Source organism: Macrosteles quadrilineatus, unplaced genomic scaffold (assembly GCF_028750875.1).
Source record: "Macrosteles quadrilineatus isolate MER2022 unplaced genomic scaffold, UCM_ALF_1.0 Scaffold_1__1_contigs__length_201487025, whole genome shotgun sequence".
NCBI classification, from domain to species: domain Eukaryota; kingdom Metazoa; phylum Arthropoda; class Insecta; order Hemiptera; family Cicadellidae; genus Macrosteles; species Macrosteles quadrilineatus.
The window spans coordinates 165,139,041-165,161,194 of NW_026542594.1; the positions used below are offsets into that span (position 1 = coordinate 165,139,041).

At 32.8% G+C, this 22,154-nt stretch overlaps 1 protein-coding gene across 3 annotated transcripts in view; it reads right to left on the reverse strand.

Moving 5' to 3' along the window:
* The window catches only part of LOC128988961 (sodium-coupled monocarboxylate transporter 1), a 47,982-nt gene that overhangs the window by 14,116 nt on the left and 11,712 nt on the right, over window positions 1-22,154 (reverse strand). Inside the window, exons 1-2 of one of the 3 annotated variants that reach the window (XM_054410781.1) lie at window positions 18,445-18,559; window positions 387-604 (exon numbers count right to left, since the gene is read on the reverse strand). In XM_054410781.1, coding sequence (XP_054266756.1) covers window positions 387-594 — 208 coding nt within the window. In that variant the 5' untranslated portion in view covers window positions 595-604; window positions 18,445-18,559. Of the gene's footprint in view, window positions 1-386; window positions 605-2,549; window positions 2,616-18,444; window positions 18,560-22,154 lie in introns of those variants that run through there. The other 2 variants (XM_054410791.1, XM_054410772.1) reach the window with 2 other exon arrangements.

The following is a 22,154-nucleotide window of genomic DNA, read 5'->3' on the forward strand; positions in this document are numbered from 1 at the left end:
ACATAAGTGTACATGTACATACACCACAGACACTTGTGGGCCCAGGCCTAGAGGTGCAAGAGGGTTTAGGTTTGTTGGGGGTGCAAAGAAGAGAAAAACTCCCTGCGAAGAAGGGCCAATTACCCATAGCTCCAGTCACATATTGGTCCCATGCAAACTGCAGGCCTTTTGTTACTCAAATACTTCAGAGATCTTGTACAGACAAACTTCATGTTCAGAGAACACATTTATTTTTTCTCACTCTTAGGCGATTCTTAAGTGATAAAACAACATAAAACAGTTAAAATTAAGTTATAAGCTTGTTCACAAGGACTTTTACTCTTCTGTTTCCTTTTAATAATGTGTCATTCAAAATTTAATTGTTTAGTTGTCTTTAAAATTCTTACCTAAAAACACCCTGACTCCAAGGAAACCTCTTGCGATGGAGAACATCATCATGCCTACAGAGACAGAGTTACTGGCAGCAAACACGTAGTCTGCCTTCGTTCTCTCCTTGGGTCCGGAGAACCTGGACCACAGGGCGACACTGACCGACATCAGGATCAAACCCACGAACACCACATTGTCAAACAACAGACTGCTGCCCTCCTCCATCTTGCAATGTCTGAAACAAACGGAAAATACGGTTAGAATAAATATTTTTTTACGGTATTTTGAGAAAAAGAATTTAGATTCTTCAGCGTGCCTATTTCAAAATGTTATCAAATAGATTGTATATTTTGGACTGCACTAAAAAGCAATGTTTAAAATTCTTTACTCCAACAAAAAATGCAATAGGAACTATTGTACCTTCCAAGACAAGTAAAACTAAATTGTGTTTAACAGAGCCACAGAATAAAAATAACATGAAGTAGTTGTAGTTAAGCCCGTATCGCGTCCTGATTGCTTTATCCTCAGGGTTCTTTCCATTCAAGCTGTTTAAAATATTTTTTTTTTTTTAATTTCAATACATGTTTAAACAGAAATGCCCTCATTTCCAACCTCCTTTCCTTTATGAACTTAAAATTGAGGTTGAGTGTACTTTGTTATTTTTGTGACATTGCCACAAAATTCACGCTTCCTCAATCCAATTGTGTTGTCATGATTATGTGTCATTAGTGATGACAAGGTTGGGGTACACAATTATGTAGTTGAGATTGTGCGTTCTTTCCTCCTTAGCCAATGGAGTTCTCATGCAGAGATTTTTTCAGTCCTCCCATAGAAGAAAGAACATCGTTATATTCAGGATGCGTTTTATCCTCTATAATCTGGTTACAGATTCAAAGCTATTTAGTTTCTTATGGTTTTTTAGAACATTAAAAATCTATTAATCCTGACATTTTAACAACAAAATTAGCCATTGGAAATATTTTAAATTGCAGCATATACGGTAGGTCTACATGCAAAAGAGAAAATATAAACAAATTTGGGGGAATTTAGTGTCAAAGTCCATAGGATAAATAAAATAATTTATTATAAAAAATAAACGCAATTCAACAAACCCTGTTCAAGTTTATATTCTGATAAATTAATAAAATAATAATAACTACATACTTTTGAATTACAATTTACAACAACCTTTCACTCAACTCTTAATTGAAACTCGTATTTGAACTGTATAGTCAATTATGTTTTCTGCGACTAGTTTTACAGATTAGTGATTAGAACATGTTTGAATGTTGCATTGACATGTTGAACTTTAAAATTGTTGCATCATTGAAAAAGTGCCCAATTCACAGGGGACAGGAGGCCAATAGCTACACGTGGGACGAAGCGTTGGTCTGAGGCCACAAATAAATGTCATCAGTCTAGCAAGTATTCCTATTTTCATATTGAAAAATAATTGTTGAAACCCTAATTTACAATTGATATTCAAAAGAAAAGGTTGATACAAACATTCTCAAACATTAATTGTGAAAAAAATTATTGTTTTTCTAATGATTTATCCTTGCAGGTACATTTGTATTAAGTTTTAAAATTACAATGAAGTCCAGGAAACTATTTTTTTTTCCTGGAATGCCCAACAATGTTTAAGTGAATGGATGGAAATGTTTAGACTTAAGGTATTGTATAGTCACAGTTAATAATACAAAGCATTGAATTCCGCAGAAAAATAATTGCACATTCTCCAAGAATAAACAGTAAGTACACAGCTATTGTTATTTTTATCAGCAACAATAACTACAAGCCAGTGCCCATTCTTATTACATTTTCTAATTACATAATTTATCAGTTTATCTCTTCTCATGTTTTCTTACTCACTGAACAAAGTGTAATTGTTATCTTGCTCAAACTAGTTTTATCTAACATTTAAGAAAACAATTAAATTACTGGATTGAGCCAGTTTTTTTGTTTTGTATTGATAATACTTGCACAATATGATTTTTTGTAGACTATATTGTGTTAACCTTAATATCTAAGGTTATCCTGTTATGTTTGATGTTTCATGGATGATTACCAGTAAATTAAATCTATAATAAGAAGTTGATTATAATAGGAAAACAAAACAATATAGCTCAATGACTAGAAAAAAACTTGGATAGCTGAAGGACGTGATGAGATTAACTTACAAAATATAAGAATGGTCGTGATTTCAAAATTGAACCGTAATATTGCAGTCTGCAGTGAAAAAAGTTCAAGGGTTAAATAATGTAAACTATTTTTGATAAGAAAAAAAGTTAAATGGTTTGAATTGTGCGTGCAACCTAGCAAAAACGTACTTTAGTTCAAGGACAAAACAAACAAGATTTAGTTGGCCTAATAGGTATGTGAAACAGAAATTTGTTTTTAGATTGATTCACACACTTGTAGCTAGGCTACTAACAAATAAAAAATAAACATAACTTCAAAGATAGCTAACGTTTATTTTCATTAATGAAACCATAGGTACAAGTATGCTAACGCGAACTCATAGAAAACTATATTATATTACAGTAGTTGTTAGACTGTAGTTTTTGATTAGGTAAGAAGTTTGTGTCACCCTATGTTTTAGTATGACACAAACATCTTACTTACGGTACTTAAGAACTACAGGCTACAACAGCAAAGGTAATCTAATATAATTCAAGTTCTTGAAACTGCGGCGGAAAACTAAAATTAAATGCATATGCATATTTTATTATTGAGTGTAATTAATAATGCTCCAGAAAACATTCCAGGTTTTTCATTAGTTGCTGACATAATTTTGATGTTAGGTGTAGGCTACCTACTGTGTTATTCTTTTGTGGGGAGAATTATGTACCCTTGAACTTATATTAATTTTAATCTTAAAAATAATAATATACGATCATAAAATAAGTCATAAGCCGAAAGTGCTGTTTTAACATCTTAATAAAATTTTTTTATGAAACTTCTTCGGTTACATTCTACACAATCGTCCCAATTTTTTATGTTAGTCCCTAATATCATTAATATTGGAGTAACATTATCAGTTCTTGTGTATTGGAGGGCAAGGGAAGGTGTATAGGCTGAATTCTTGCTGTAAACAGTTAAGTAACCTCAGCCTGTGGCAGGTTGTGGTATTATTAGGAGCCAACTTGGCCTTCCTCCAGACATGACCAGACCTGCTTGATACGAAGAAATAGACTCAAATACTTCACAGTACAGTACTCTCCGATGAAGCTTAAAATGGTTCTAAACTGGACTGTACTCAGCTGTTCCTGATCATTATGCTTTAAATAAAACTAGAGGCCGTCCAGTGGTCGAAAAATCACAAAAATATGTAATGTACAGACTTCTCTATTTCTACCCCGCTGTAAATAAAACATGCGATTGGAATTTCTTTTATTTGTTTTGATTTTCTGTTTATATTTCGTTGTTATTTCGTCACGAGCATGGCAACCCATAAGGCTCATGTTAGTTTTTAAAATTCATTTATTGTGCTTATTTTTGAGCCTATTTTTATTTATAAAGGGATTCTGCACATCTAAAGAAAATTATCATTCTAACAGTATGCGTAGATTTTTTTCCCTGTGATGCACAAGTGTTGAGAAAAAATATTTTCAAGATACATGCTTGACTATTAAAGGAGGATGATCCTGGCTAACGAAACAGCTGATCTAGTCAGGAACAAAGCTACACAGACCATTACACTCATCCATCGATCTCTATTAGTAATAATAGAGATCGATGCACTCATCCCTCACTCAATATTTGGGTTAAAATAAGCACCTACACAGGCGACCCTTTCTCACAATGATCATACAAGTGCTACAAAACACCCACAACTGTAAAACCCTACATTTTAAGGTCTTTGCTTTTAAGACATTTTCAATTAAAAAAGACAAGGTACCGGTATCAACCTAGACAAAATGTAAAAACGTATGTATAATATAAGAAAGAATAAAAATAACCACTTAAAAAGATAACTAACAAGAGAATTGCCGGTAGCTGTTAAAAATTTATCGTCAACTTTATTCAAAAATTCAGTTATTCAGGTATTGATTTTAACTTGCAAGCCTTCGTGTCTGGCAGACTATAGTTTGTGTTTTTAATGAACAATTTGTTTACTTGTTTGCACAGTTTGACATATTTCACTTATCAATGAACAACAATGCAAGTTCAATGTTAAAGCACACAAATAGCAGACACTCTGAAATATTATTTAAAATTAAGGAAGTACAGTATATAACTTGAGTAGGAATGGTACAGTTTGTATTGAACATAAACTGACGTCAGTAATAGGTTATGCTTGGGTTAGCTAATAATAAAATATAGTTTCTCTTAACTATATACAAATCCACGAAAATCCTGGATCATAATGTTGGTTTATTAATCATATTTACCCTTGCCAACATTAAAATATTAAATATGAATAGGTTTTTTCTAACACATATTGAAGTGTAAACTATACTCCCTTAAGTGTGCGGATTGTTTTCCACAGTTTGACAGAGAACACACTTTACTCGGCCATTCTACAGCTAAATTGTTTGGATTGCCTTTAAACTGCGAATGTGTGAAATTACCACATACACAACCATAGTGCATTCAACAATGTTTACCTAGAACTATATTTGAATAAAGTATAAACAAATTATCCATAAAATAATGGTTTGTAAGTTTATCATCCTATTAAAAAAAAATCGGCCGTTTATTGAAGGAGTTGAATTGAAAGAGGGAGAGTCCAAAAATATAAGTAAATCTTATATAAGTAAAAAAAGTATAGATTCGGCTGAAATAGTCATGTCCTCGACAACCTGAACATACCCATCATCGGGTAGATGACAATCAGAGTGGCTGAGACGTTGGTATAGGTCCAGCCATGACGCTGCTTCACTGCTTCGTAAAAACGCACAAACGTATATCACAGGCAAAAAACTTGACCATTATCGTCAGGTAGATGACCATAGGTCGTTATTGAACTTATTTATATCACTATGAAATTCGTTAAAAAACTAAGAATTATGCATTTAAAACCCCTTTTAATTTTCACGTACGGTCATAGTGACTCCAACAAAAATCCCAAGTGCAATGCTTAAGAAGTGTAACAAACCCATGAGAAAAATAAGAAACAAACTTACTTAGGCCTTATGTATATAATTTGCTAGGCAGGCATCTAAAACACAACAACTAACCGGCAACAATAATACTGCTACAAGTTTGAAATGCAGCGACAGTAATTATTATGTGTAATTAATAAAGAACAATGAAACTTTCTTGTGAAACTGATAACAACGAGTCTGGTATCAACATCGATGTATAATCAAGTAATGTAGGAATGTATGCTATCAAGAAAGTAATGATAAGCCAACCAAACGAATAAAAATCTCAACAACAATAGACTGTTTAGAGTCAGGGCTACAGATATACATTTACAGATATGTATATCTGTAGCCTTGGTTTAGGGGCGGTTAGAGTACCAAACAAAGAGTTGAAAACAATAACAAATCAAACTGCAATGTGTTCAGTTTTAATGTTATAAAATATTGACGTTAAGAGTTGCTGTGGAATGCCTACCAACTTTTATTGCATTTGAAATACGTTTTTGTTAGTATGATAGAGTAACGACTACAGCACTGAGCAGACCTCACTGTTAACGATGATTGGCTGTTTGAATGATGACTGATTCCGTTATGCAATCAATTATAGAGTCATTACATGAAGTAGCGGAACCTCACAACATCAGAGTTCAGGGTAGGTCAAGGTCACGTTGACCTTCACCTTAAAAGTGAGTTTTGAGAAAAGTTAATTTAGTAAAATCAAGCACTGTAGTGATTAAAACCACTAGCTGTAATAGTGAATACTGTAGATCTTAGATACCCATTATGAGTGTATTTGGCTCAGTAGGCCAAACAATTTGTTTAGCTTAAAAAGGGAAATGTGATTTTTTAAACATATATTTCACTCCACTTTATGTAGGTGCTAAGTTTCTTAGTGAGAGGTTATGTTCGACCAAAACTCTTCTTTTATTGTTTGGTTGACACTATTATGCCATAATACAACAAATACTCATAAACTAGGTAAGCATTGTCAACGAAACACAATACACACAGCAGTTCAAGAAGAATTCGGTTAGTAATGAGGCAATTTCTTTACATTACATAGTTGAACTTTGCTGCCAAATACTCTGTTCAAGATAAGTGACAGCCACAAACCACCTTGCAACTAGTAAATTTATATTTGTACCGTTATTTTACAAAAGGAAAAAAAAAACAATTAAAATAAGTTTCTAACTTTTTGAGCATCAATTGGACCTCACCGATCAGTTTTGTTAACTTCGAGAGGTCAAGCCACTATAATATTATGTATAAATATTGTGAATATGAATAGTTTAAGCCACAATATAATACAATTTTTTCATTGAAGAAGTAATACCATTTTAGTACTGCGTTGATGTAAATTAATTAATGTAATTAGGTAATCACTTAATATATTTCAAAGCAATATTTTACCTTGACAACAACCTCATCATGTATAAGTATTCTTAAAAGAACGTAGGTTTTCATATAGCATAAAACACCTTCGAGCACAACACAAAATGATGATATTATGTACAGTGTCACTGATGATTGTCAACGAACTAATTTTCACTAATTTTCAGTGTCACTAATTTTCTCAAAACCAATGATGACTAGCCCCTTGTGTACTCGTGTTACGCACAAGAGATGATCTCATTTAGGGACGATGACGTCACGCCGTAAGATCGAACACTAATTGAATGACAACAATATGACTAAGGAGTATTTGTGTTTGTAATCTGAATAAGAACAAACAAACAACTGAATACAGATGCGTATGTGTGTGCTTGATTCATACAAGGTACTCAAGTAATGTTCATTTGTAAAACTAAAAATAGATATGATTTCTTTAGTAATGTTCATACAATGAGCTGCATACTTTGAATATATACTTTAAAACTCATTGAACTATAATTATCTAAATGTTGTGCAGTAGGCCTACGAAATTATTAGAGTATATTCTACGAGTAGGCCTAATATTGTCTTCAGTATCCAATAGTCAATGATAATACTTTACAAAATCTTTTAAATTATGCCAGTTGATTCAAGAACTACCAGAATAGTCCATATTGACAAAAGAATCAAACCTTCTAAATATTCAAATTTTATTCATGGTAAGATTTGGCAAATTTGAAATGGCATCCAAACACAGGAACGTTAACCAAGAATACTTTTTTAGTTAATGAGGCAAATAATTTGTATCGATAGTGTAATTTTTAGAATTACAAAGGAGTTGAAATTGTTAAATATTGTTCTATTTAGTACAACAAGATAAAAAATACGGATATTCTTGTTATCAATGGACACAAAAAGCCACGTGGTTATCAAAATAATCAGAGTGATTTTGAAAGACGTGTGATAAGGAAACGCCACAAATTTGATAATTATTGTATGTTCTTATCAACGTATATTTTGTAAATCCCCTAAATTGTTCGAAACTTCAATGCATGAAACCTAGTCCTAATACGAATACCGAACGTATTAAGTAGGCATATCTATCTTATTATGCTCGATTTTCCGTAAAAATTTACGACTTCACAACAAACTATTAATTTTAATTGTCCGTTCGTCGGGCTTGTAACGCTATGTACTGTATTTCCTGTGTTGTTTAGTGCTATGTTTTAGCCTGTGATTCCTATATCACCATGTTGGCAGACATAGTGTTCTTATCATTTAAAGTAGAACAGTTTAGTCTATAACACAATATAAAAATCTCCCACGTAGATAAAATAATTCTACTCTTAAAATGTTTATCGTCCGAAGTATATTCATTCGACCAATACATGTCCCCTTAGGCATCTTATAGGTATAAAAGAGGATGTTTGTATATATATTTGGCAGTGATAAACTCAGACACCGCTGAACCGATTGCTACGAAACTTGGTACATACGTGTAGAATTTCATGGAATAGGTTTATACACCATCAATTTCGTGATCCGTCCATCGGCTCCGCCCCAGTGGCTCTAGAGTTTCCCATGTTAACCTTATGAGAAATGGAATTAATGAATCTTAACAGCTGTTTCAATTAAACAAGTTGGTTCTGTTCTATGATGTTCCGAAGTATATTCATTTGAACAATACATGTCCCCTTAGGCATCTTATATATTAAAAAAATTTGGTTTTTCTTTTCCGAGTTCGTTTGGCTCTTCTACCCGACCGATTTTCATGATTGAGGTCTCAAATTGAAGGTATGCACGCTCAGATTTGCCATCAAGCATCGGCATATATTTATCTATAATCCTACTTGGCTTATACGTAAAAGAAATTTGCTCCCCATGTTATTCTTATGGGAGTTAAATTTGGTTTATCTTTGCCGAGTTCGATTGGCTCTTCTACCCGATCGATTTTCATGATTGAGGTCTCAAATTGAAGGTATGCACGCACAGATTTGCCATCAAGCATCGGAATATAGTTATCTATAATCCTACTCGGATTATACGTAAAAGAAATTTGCTCCCCATGTTATTCTTATGGGTGTTAAATTTGGTTTATCTTTGCCGAGTTCGATTGGATCTTCTACCTGACCGATTTTCATGATTGAGGTCTCAAATTGAAGGTATGCACGCACAGATTTGCCATCAAGCATCGTGATATATTTATCTATAATCCTACTCGGCTTATAAGTAAAAGAAATTTGCTCCCCATGTTATTCTTATGGGTGTTAAATTTGGTTTATCTTTGCCGAGTTCGATTGGCTCTTCTACCAGACCGATTTTCATGATTGAGGTCTCAAATTGAAGGTATGCACGCACAGATTTGCCATCAAGCATCGTGATATATTTATCTATAATCCTACTCGGCTTATAAGTAAAAGAAATTTGCTCCCCATGTTATTCTTATGGGAGTTAAATTTGGTTTATCTTTGCCGAGTTCGATTGGCTCTTCTACCCGAGCGATTTTCATGATTGAGGTCTCAAATTGAAGTTATGCACGCACAGATTTGCCATCAAGCATCGGCATAAATGTATCTATAATCCCACGCGGATTATACGTAAACGAAATTTGCTCCCCATGTATTTCTTATGGGAGTTAAATTTGGGGTTTATTTGCCGAGTTCGATTGGCTCTTCTACCCGACCGATTTTCATGATTGAGGTCTCGAATTGAAGGTATGCACGTACAGATTTGCCATCAAGCATCGGCATCAATGTATCTATAATTCCACGCGATTTCTACGTAAACGAAATTTGCTCCCCATGTATTTCTTATGGGAGTTAAATTTTGTTTCTCTTTGCCGAGTTCGTTTGGCTCATCTACCCGACCGATTTTCATGATTGAGGTCTCGAATTGAAGGTATGCACGCACAGATTTTCCATCAAGCATCGGCAAATATTTATCTATAACCCCATTTGGTTTATACGTAAAAAAAATTTCCTCTCCATGTATTTCTTATAGAAGTTAAATTTTGTTTATCTTTTCCGAGTTCGTTTGGCTCTTCTAACCGACCGATTTTCAAGATTGAGGTCTCAAATTGAGGGTATGTACGCACAGATGTCCCATCAAGCATTGGAATATATGTAGCTACAGTCCAAACCCGGATTATACGTAAAATAAATTTGCTCTATTGGTATTTAAATTTAGTTTTTAATTTCCCAGTTCGTTTGGCTCTTCTACTCGACCAATTTTCATGGTTGAATTTTCAAATTGAAGTTATGCATGTCCAGATTTCACAACAAGCATCGGTTTAAGATACAATATAAAAAATACAAAGAAATAATAAAAAATACAAGGGGGTCGAATATTTTAAAGTCATCAGAAACTATGCACGTTATTCCTTTTAAAATAACGCCTCTAATACTTAAAAATTGCTCGAATTCGAGCAACAGGGACACTAGTTTAAATATAAAACTATAAAGGAGAAATCACTCAAATACAACCATAGCCGATATAAAATATATAATAATAATTTTTATATCAATGGTAAACGTTTCTTTAAAGTCTTGAAGTGACTCACTAATGAGATATTCTGTCATTTTTTTTAAATTTTTTACATTTTTACGTATTAAATTTGATTTTATATACAGGGTGATTACAAATGAAATAGACAGTTTGTATTTAATTAAGTATACAGTTTGTCTATTTCATTTGAAACCGCCCTGTATTATAGATGCAATTTTGTTATGGAAAATTGAAATTAAAATTTTGTTATAAAGGTCAATATAACTCATACGCAATACTGTATTGGAAATACTGCGTAGAATTTCAATTTACCGTTTTAAATACTTTAAATAAGGTTTAAATTAAATTTTAAATACTTGCCTCGTCAATGTAGGCCTAAACCTTTCGAAAGACACTATAAAGCTAGTAATTATTACAATGTGATAATTAGAAGAGCATATCCTTGTCAAATAAACTAGGTCTGTAAAACATTGGCCTACTAAACGCAGATTTAAACTTAAACTTTTACAGCCTTGACCTCGCAAATGTTAAACCTTGTATTTATCACACTATTTACTTGCGAAAACGTCAAAGTTAAAAAGCAATCTAAGAAAATTGCTTTCAGATATCTTCATTTGACATTTGAACTCAACTAAAAGAGATAATAACAAAATACACTTTTATCAACCTATGGATGCATAGATAACCGATAAATATTAATAAACCAGACTTAACTAGATTAAGAAAAATAGGAAACCAAACCGTATACTTGGAATAAGTCTTCTAATTGAGAACCATACAACTTTTCTTACAATAAAATTGTTGTTTCAAAATTAAGGAAGGAAACTAGTGACTATTGGAAATGGTAGAAAAAACAGAAAGTTAGCAAGTGTTTTTATAAAAAAAACAAAGATTTTGCCTAAAAAAATTTCCTGAAGGTCTATAATTCTCTCTCTGTGAAATTTACTATTATAACAATAAGATTTTTCATATAAAAATTACTTTCTTTGTTAAGGGATGCTTTAAAAATTAGCATATTTGAATTCATTGAAACGGAACACAAAAAAAAAACGTATTAAGGTACTTTCAATCGTTCTTGGCTGCTGGCCTATAAAGACATATGTCCGTCAACTATAGCAATTACTCATTGTAACTGTATTTGTTCGTTAACTTATCTATGGTGTACACTTAACAATGTTAACTTGCCTATCTTGAAGCTGCAGATAAGTGAACAATGTACTAGAGAACAATGAACACCGTTAGTTTATATGAGGAGATAATCATATCTACGACAACAACGAGAATCAATGTTCGTTGATTTTAAATAACTTGTGCAGTATTAGCTATAATTTTAAAATTCATCAAATACTGTTTGAACAACGATATAAGTGTTTGAATGATAAAGGTATGCATTAAAGTGGATTGACAATAATAATTTTTATCTAAATCATTAGAATAAAATAACGACACATAGGCCTAACAAGTATAAAATTTAGATCACTAACTTTGTTTGGGATTAACAGTGAAAGAATTGATGAAACTATAGCCAGAATCCCTTTTAATTCACAGCTATCTCATGTTTGAGGACATTAACGTCCAAAACTGTCTAGGTAATCGAGTGACTATAGAGTTCGTCTAATAAGTAGTTGATTCATTCCTAGCGAGATTGATTCCGGATCCCGATGATATTTGACATTGATAAAAAAAAGTCTACGGTAGATAGTAACAAGACCAGGGTTGTTTTGTTTGCCCTTACTTCACAGTCCAATACGCTAGGCTATAGAAATACGAAACTATTTCACACAACACATGCTGGCTCATGTTGTTATCATCATGTTGTCATCATGTTGTTAACACAAATGGCAATTAGTAGGATTTGAACCCAAGACCTCTGGGAATGAAGTCCTGTACTTTACTACTGCTCAGATCACTCCCCAGGGCTTAGAAAGTCCTTTAACAAAATGTTAAAAAATGCAATGACAAGCACTTAAAAAAAATAAAACACAGAGAGTAAAATGTTAGAAAATAGAAGTTTGTAAAATGTAAGGGCCTGTCTGTTTCATAGGGTATGCTGTATATAATAAGTCAGTTTCCTTGATTTATCTTCAGATGCTCTTCTCACTTTGGTTTAAGGGTTCAACGACCTCTGCATGACATGCGAATTTTATGAGGTACTCAGCAAATAATAACAGGAACAGGTCACATTTGGCGAGCTGCCGCAGCATTAGGCTGATGTTGATTGAGTGGTTAACTAGCAGAAGCCGCAACACCACATACTGTGTGCTAAATAACCAGCCTTCGCCAATAGCCAAGCACTTATCATTTAGATTGGCGGAAGTGTATGGTGTTTGGTTCATTGAAGAGCTTAGCAATGTACGTGGGGACTAGAAGAGTAATGTAAACGTAAAAACTATTTTAAAATTAAAAACGTAAGATCTTAAGAATAAAACAGATAAATGTAAACTTTTTGATTCACAATGCAATGTTTACGGTGGAACTTTTATCATATTAAAATATTATAAACACATAAAAACGTACCTGGGAATTCTTTTTGATATTTTATTGACTCAACTATTGCAATGCTAACATTATGACCACGGACTCAGTATTTTTGAATCTTAATACAATCAAATGTTTTAAATTTTACTAAACGGTTTTCTAACTTAAAAAAAATCATTTATATAAAAAAATCGTAAGTTTTGTCTTATTTTTTTTGTTTTTTTTTTAAATATAAGTTAAAAATAGTTTATGAATATTGTGCCATATAAAATTTGAAAACTAAATAGGGACATTTAAACCCAACCTTTCAATCTGAGTCTTTATGTGTTTTTGAATTAGCAAGCTCATCTGGAGATCAAAATATCTATAAGTACAGATTGCATCACTGAGTTTTATGGTATACTCTTAAAACTGGCAGTTCCGAATTTATATGTCTGAACATTTTTAAAGATTTTCTTACGAAACAAATATGGAGAAACAGGGAAACGTCCCCACATAAGTGGTTAGTGACGCGCGACTGTAACTGCAGATTTCCTGAGTGGAATTACCTTCGTGTGGCTTGCAGTTCACATTCCCCGATTGCAAGAACATCCGTAACATGCGGATCTGGTAAAAACAGTCATAAACTTAGCTTTACCAACGCTTAAAATTATGAATACAAAGTGAAGTATGGTTTCTTTAAACAGTTTCGACCAAAAGTTCCGAAAAAACTTAACAACTTAACAGGACCTACAATCTCTTTGCGTAATTTTTCAGAAATAAAATGCAAATCAAAGCACAATTAAGATCTCCTTAAGGTAAATCCAAGGCGTTAGGCTAATTAAGTCCAGCTTTGATTACATTGAGAGGACTGGGCAATCTCCTTGAAGAGTCATCAAAGAGCAAGTGTCCCATTCCCTACTCCAAACTGAAATAGTTAGCAGATATACCCAGCTTCGTGTGAATGTAATTATATCATTCAGCTGTCAATCTACAATTCTAAAACTGCGTTGTCGCGGACAAAAAAGAGTCTTAAGTGTTCTTGGAGGCTAGTGGCCATCTTGGATAGTTTCAAACAGCTGCTGAAGAGTTAATTATCATCCAAAAATATTTTCAAACACTTTGAAATATGTAGGACACTGTGCGATTATACATTTTCTTTTCTAGTTTTGAATTGTTTTCCAAGGGAGTTAACGGAAGCCAACGGTAATCTTGAATTTGCTCGCTATAAGAACAATGTTAATTTAGTTAATTTCAAACAGCCGCTGAAGAGTTTGCAATCACAAAATATTTTTCAAACACCAAAGTAATTTTAATTTAAGTGCACTGTGAAATTTTATATTTTCTTTGTAGTTCGTTTAATAGTTGTATGAGTCCTAGGCTCCAAGGACTCTTAACGAATGTTCTCCTTATATATTTTGCACAATATATTAACATTGAAACTCACATAGATCTTGAAATTGGGTTTCAACGTGGTACGGTGGTACGCAAGATACAAACCTAGGTTTCTTGTATTGTTTATAGTTACACTTTTGTTTCTACAGTTGTCTACATTTCAACAGCTGAGTGGAGCGGCGCCGGGCCAGATTGAGGCCCAAAATAGTGACGAGTGCGATTATTTCGAGTTGCAATCGACCTTCAACACAAACGTGCCACGAGTTATACCTACTCGAGCTGCTTGGCCAATTAGCAAACAAATGATAAGGAAGATTGACACTAGTTCCTGTAATAGGCTATATAAAGAATTATTTCATTTAGTTTTCACAGTAGACCTAATTGAGGAATATTGTAATCAACGAGCATATTAACAACGCTCCCAAAACATAATTGGAGACATTGAGTATCAAATTGTTAGCGATAAGAGAACTCCAATAAGAAAATGCAATTTTTCCTTACTCATGTTTTCCTTCTGATAAACCTTACGTAATTTAAAAAAAGTCTAGTAGAAATAGTTTTCTCTTGCAATCCAAACCAGAATCAATCTGTCGTTAAAAACTGCTTTAGGATATAGGTGAAAGTTCGCCTAGTCTTTTCACTTTTACCCAGAATGCGTTGTTGATTCCAAATGTGACACATCAGCTGTTGACATTCTAGTTCCAGGTTTTTTTTTAATTTGGAAATTGATTATAATAGATTTATCTCCATCGCTAAAATTATTGACAAAAGAAAATAAAACCCCACAGTTCAAAGGCGATTAAGAATCACAGTTTGCACTAGTATAACGTTAGAAATCTTTGTACCGATATACTGTGGATAAACATGCTATGTGTGCTTAGCTTGCATAATCTGTATTCCTGTTGAGTTCTTATCAATCAACTATTATCCAAGTCTGACCACACGTCACAGCCCGGATACACCCTCCATTCTTATTTCCTCTTATCAGACGAAGGCAGGCTTTGACTTTGAAACACGAGTCATCGTATTTGTCTGTCTAAACATCAGTTTAATCCTAGAAAAATCTATGATACAAAGCATGAAGGGCTAATCCGCATTGGTATAAATTTAAATTTGTAATAGGTTAAACATTACATTACTACCCCAACTCTACTCCTTCTTGTATTTACAATTAAAACAACATTTTGACGACTGAGTAATTGAACGTTCATCAATAACCTGATGGTGATGGTGACATGCAGGTGATTAGAATCAATTCCAATACAAATTATCTGGTGTGTAAACACTAAACAGCCCCAGTCAATATCAGTCTAAGACAGAGTTTAATTGTGTGGCCGGGGGCTGGTGTGGTAGAGGGAGATTACACGTCGTGGAGAGGGAGATTATACGTCGTGGAAAGGGAGATTATACGTCGTGGAGGGAGATTATACGTCGTGGAGGGAGATGATTACACGTCGGGTGTCTAGTGTAGGGTACGGGGTCGGAATCTGACTGGTCAGGTCCAGGTTTGATAGGAGGTTCTGGAAGTCGGGCGTTAAGGAAAATGAAGAAATTTTTTTTTACCTGACGTTAACTATAAAGATGTGTTAAATATTTGTGACAATCCTACACCTAGACAAAGAAAGCCTTATAGAGATAGAATGCAAAAATATAAACAAGATCTGGTAGCTCAATTTAAAGGTAAACACAATTATTGACTCATACAGTATTTTATTTTTTTTATTGAATTACCAGTGGCTTGTAGGGGAAAGAAGCCCCTAACCCATGTAAAAAAATATTGTAATATATTAAATTGGCCAAATTAAGAAATAAACTAATTATCTACTTATCATGATTTCGCCGTACACTATATTTTTGTGTGGGAATATTCTAATTCTAGTTTGAACTCTGCTAAAGCGACATATAATTATCTCTGAGTAAATTAACTTTTTCTGATTAATTTATTATCTCTGAGTAAATTAAAACTGATTTACGTAATTATATCCCATCTATGTTGAAAGTTTGGATTTTGTGACTTATTAATGATAGTGATACTACAAGCCAATTAGTCTGATTCAAACAAAGTTAAGACAAACCTATATAGTTTTGTATCATTTTGTCTGTGGTAAACTATTATACATCGTGCTGAGGTTTGACTTTGATTAAATTGAAGATACCAACGGTTTTATCTGAGACCTGTTTTATTTACGTTACATCTAATTTTGTGTTGTCATTTTGGTAAGACCTCTCCCATATTTCTAAAAGTTTCCAGTCACCCACAATGTTTTTTACAAATAATCATCTTACATAATAAAATATTTATATAGGAATAGTTTCAATAAAATTAATGTGTTTTGTTTCCACTTGAACAAAAATGAAAAAAGTTAGATAGATAGAAGACTATAGCAGCATAACTTGTTTTGAACTAATAACTAATCCGTTGTTCATAACTTTCAATGCTATAATCACGGAAACAAATTTATGTTGTATCTAATCTCATGTGAACATTTTATTCACCCAACGTCATGGAATAGAGACATTTAATTTTAGCCATCTCCTACTATTCTACGACTTTCCAGGTGCAGCTTACAACTTTTTTTTGCAAAGAATCGCCTTACGATACTAACGATAATAGATTAGTAGTCCTTAAATTAATATGTTGCAGAAAAGTAAAGAAATATGAGAGTTTTAGCTTTTTCACTTCGTTTGATCAATTTTTTGATGCTTGGTAAAGTTAAAAAAAATATAGAAATGCCCTACATAATTGGGTGGCGACAGTGCTTGTGTGTTTGGTTTGCTCATAACGGGACTTAATTATTGGTCCAAATATTAGTCATTACATGTTTACCAATCAAATAGTTTGACCACACCCATTAGTTCTACATACATTACATGTAGTAGTACAATATTGTAGTGGTTCAATATTTTAGGGGCTGGTTTTTTTTGTTCTTCCAAAAGAACGAATCGGGATATTTCAGCAGTAGGGTAATTTTGCACTTTTTAAGAAAAACAAATGTGATGTGGATAAAAGTTATTTGTTGATTTGTGGAGTCATGTACATTATCTGATTCAGATATTGCTGTGTTTTTTTTTTAGGAAAATAGTATTACATTTTAATTTTTTAGTAATATTGTGTAAGAAAATATAAATTTTTGAAATAGGTACTCTAGGATTATAAAAACCAAAATTAACATTAAAACTATTGTGAATTACAAATTAAACAACACCGTGATATTAAATAGTATGTTTTGAACTTTTTAAAAATTACACGTAACCAACATTGAGTGTGTAAGCTCAAAGAACTTAGAGAAGAATAGTAGATGCAAACAACATCCCAGTTGACTTTAGAGAACAAACACGGATACGGGAACGCACGAACTGAGCGTGTTACATTTGAAGGTTAGTTAAGACTAAAAGTGTCCCACTAATTAACCATTGTTGTCAAAACATGCGGCTGACTCAATAGTCGAAATTAATTCATCAATTAAGATGACGGCAACTATCTTAACAACTCTCAACAAGCAGAGCATAAGTTGGTAGCGCCGTCTTGTACTTAGGCAACGGAAGATACAATACTCCTTTTGTTGTGGCAGTCACTAACTGTAGGTTTTAACTTTAGTATATGCTGTATATTTTCTTATTAAACATACTAAATTGATAAGTTTATTGTTTCAGAATTTTATCTACAGTTTTCATTCACTTTTGAGAAGGTTCGCGTTAAAATAAGGCTCTATAGAAGTTGGTTTTATGAAATTTGAAGAAGCTTGACCGTAGGGAAGCACAAACATTAAATCATTTTTCTATAAAACTAGCTTTGGGATATACAATAAGATGGGTATCACACAGAAATACGAGAACATTGACCAAACTCTTGACATAGAACAATGATGCGTTCGCTTTGAGCTAGGCTACAGGTAAATGAATCAACACAAGGCTTTACTAGATTTGAATCAGTAAATAATTCCAGAAGAATTACCAAGCACGTTTTTGCTAAATGAAAGAATACATAACCCTTCATTATCCCTAAAATGTTTGACTTTGGCCAACTTTTTGAGATTTTGGATCGTACTGTACTTAATTTTTACGTGCACAAAAATAACGCATCGGTAGTAAATAATATTTATCCAGCGTTTCAATATGTTATTAAAAAAGATTGGTATACTTTTAACTTTTGTTGACAAGGTGCATTTCTGTTCCAGCATTAAATCTACTTTTACACTATACAATGTTATATTTGATTATTTTGTGGTGTACGCTAAACAAAATAATTCTTACTCACCAATCTGGGAAAACCTTTTCACTTATAAAACCTAAAAGTTGACACACAAACGTAAACAACTCGGTTCGTAGCAGTCCACTGACATGCCGGCACCAACACTGACTATCGCTCGCTGACCAGACAGACAGACCCCCACCTAGCAGAACCGGTGACGTCATAGCAGGGTACACTACAGCAGGCCACAATCAGCTGGTCATTTCCCGCCATATTTCTGCAATTATCAGTGATAGGGGAATTTCCCAGATGTACGGAGGTAAGTATATGTTTCAGTGTTTAATTCTGGGAACGCGTCATTGAGTTCTTGGATGAATTAATTCATGTCGATTGATGGTTGAAGGTTGTCTTTGTGGCTTGGTATTTCAATTTCGTTGTGGCTAAAGTACAATATACTGGACCTTTTAAAGAAGAATGCAGCCACTCTTTCATAGAGTGCTATGGTGTTTAGGTTAGGTTTGTTTAGTTAAGTTTGGTTCACGATCAAAACAAAAAAATGTACTATTTACAATTCTCACATTTTCTCTAAACTCATGCAAAGGAATACAAATACAAATTGACAACTTAGTCGATTTGTATTTTTGAAAAAATACACAAAACTACAACTTTTGTTTCTGTAAATGTCACTTTGTCATTATCATAGACTACATCGAACTATACTAAACTAATCTACCCTAACCATGACAGCGCGATGTGAAAGAGTGGCGGCTATTTTTTTTTTTATAATACACATACTTTTCTCACAAGGATACATGTATTTTCAGTATTTGGTGGCTAAAAGATTTATTTAAAATTTAAATTGGGGTTTTAAAAAAAAATTCATAAAATATACCTATTTCTAATAATCTGAATGTAATGAATTAATCTGAATGTTAAAATGTAATTAAAGAGGTTTTAACAGGTACTAAACGATATTGATACCCCTTTAACACACACTTCTTATATATAGTTAAAAAACCTAAATATGAAGGGTAATGCGACTCTATGAAAAGTTTATGTTAAAATATTGAGACAGTTGACTTTTTTCAACTTTGAAATGACTCTTATAAATATCCTATAAGAGCAATTAAAAAAAATTAGGCTCTAGATACAGTATAATTAAAAGCTTATTGGTAAAGTTGGGCGTCAGACTCCTACTAAATCTAGTTTTATGACTATAACCAATTTACAGAGTACATATTTAAGTTTGTAGTGCTTAAATTATAATCTAGGTACTTAAAAAGTGTCCAGTACTATATTGCTGTGTGTCTGCTAATTATATTTTTTATTAGTGTGGTTTGAAAATGAATATAAAATTTGTACATCTGTATGGATTCAATTGTGTGTATCGACAAGTACATTTTAAGGAAAAAATAAACCCTACAGTCATTGAAACGGCTTTAGAATCGATATTGGGGTTTCGGGACAAATGCTCATTAGGTCAGTATTATCCTCGAGTAACGTCTAATAGTACATGTACGTGGTCTGTTTTGTATGGCTGACTTTTAGTAAAGTTTTTTTTTCTGAAAATAATGTATCACTTTATTTTTATTTGTGAATCCTAGTTTTATTGGAATGAACAAGTAAATTAAATTATTTTCTTCAGAAAAGCACCATGTCCATGAAAAATAACGCAATGAACCACTGAAAGAACAAAGGCAACTTCGATGGAATTAGGCTACTCATATCTTCACTTAAATGAGTAAAGTAATGATAACCAAACTATAGTTCCTGTATACAAGTTTAACTATTTCACCATAAAGTAGTAAAAACTGTAATTATGGTGAAAAAACATAAACTACGATACATAAAGGCAACATTGCAACATGATGACTAAGATGTTTCAATGTCAAGTAGAATTTACAACAGGTTTACAATGAAATATCTCCGCTAGGAAGATAAGATGATGGATAAAGTCTTGAGCTACTGTTGTATTTATAAAGGAGTTAAAACTATTTCAGCATAAGCTATTTAGAACTATTTTAATTAACATAAAATATACAGCTATTTTATTTATGGTGGAAGAGATTTTACAGGGTCTTTATTTCTTTTAAATGGCAAGTGGTTTATCGTGATTTTTTTTTGTTTACACAATCTATTGTTCAGTTTGGTAAATAGTTAAGTATTTATTACGTAATTTTTAACAAACGGATATTTTAATAAACATTATTTTTTACCAAAACGTTTCTTCAAGTTATTCAATTAAATGATATTTTATTATTTTTTTTTTCATTTAATTAAACAATCTAAGTTACTCATATCACTTTTACTATCCTTTTGGAGACAAGTAAAGTAAAATGAGCAAAAAATATCTACACGACTCAAGAAAGTTTTTCAAAACAGACGGCCAATCCCAACAACTAATTTGTATTATTCATTCTGATAGCCCCTGGACTACGAATAATGACTTATATAGGCTTACCTCCGTCAGTAGTCCAAAATTGTGTCTTTTTCAACTAATGTTGTTCAAAGCTTACATGTTTCGTTGCACTGCAACATCGTCAGAGCTTTTTGTCAAAAACATCAAATGATTTATACATAAAACAAAACACGGAACACGAAACATTTAAACACGTAATAACACGATAGCGCTATCGACACGGCAGTCTACCTACAACCGCTGCCGTGCCGTGTCGATAGCGCTATCGTGTTATTACGTGTTTAAATGTTTCGTGTTCCGTGTTTTGTTTTATGTATAAATCATTTGATGTTTTTGACAAAAAGCTCTGACGATGTTGCAGTGCAACGAAACATGTAAGCTTTGAACAACATTAGTTGAAAAAGACACAATTTTGGACTACTGACGGAGGTAAGCCTATATAAGTAACTAATTTGTCTTAAATGTGTGTCATTTGTTATTATTTGAACAACATATAAGAAACTGATATGAAATATTTAATTCATTTCTGGTAGAACAACAAGGTGATAAAGCTTGATACAATAAAGGAAATTTTCAATCGACAAATAAAAGCTTAGATGATGCAACATAAAACTATCACAACTAATGAAAGCACCTGTTCTTTCGTAGAGTGTAATGTGAAAATAAAGCTTCTGTATTTCAGAATTTTCTATCTAATTTCCTTGTATCGTAGTTCGTGTAGTTTTAAAATACTTTTTTGGATGTGTTATGTATTATTTATTTCAAAATGACGAAGTGTATAAAATTATACTCCTATAATGCATGTGTTTTCAATAGGGTGGTTAACGCCCAACGTTGGGGTCAAAATATTTAAGTAAATTAGTAATTTTAATGCACCACAAAGTACGACGGCGTAGAAGGGCCATGGAGTAACATTTCTTTTGTAAAATTTTGACTCTTATCTCAAAATTTTGACTTTTAATCTCAAAATTTTGACTTTTATTCTCAAAGTTTTGACCTAATCTCAAAATTCATTTAATTCTACAACGTCGTATTTATTGCAAGCGCTTTTACAGGAGCTCAATTACTGTTTAAATAATCTGGTTTTGAGTGTTAAATTACCACCAAACTACGTAAGTAGGCCTACTATAACCATAGAGATGAATAGATTAGACTGGAGTCACTACTCTCTGGTTGAACATAAGCGTGCCATCCAAGATTGCCGCTTGTGCCGTTATGTTGGTCATACTGTCGATCGGTTGGTTGTACTTGTAAAAAATAACTACATCTTTGAGATTAAAAGTCAACATTTTGAGATAAAAAGTCAAAATTTTGAGATTAAAGTAAGAATTTTACAAAAAAAATGTTACTCCATGGC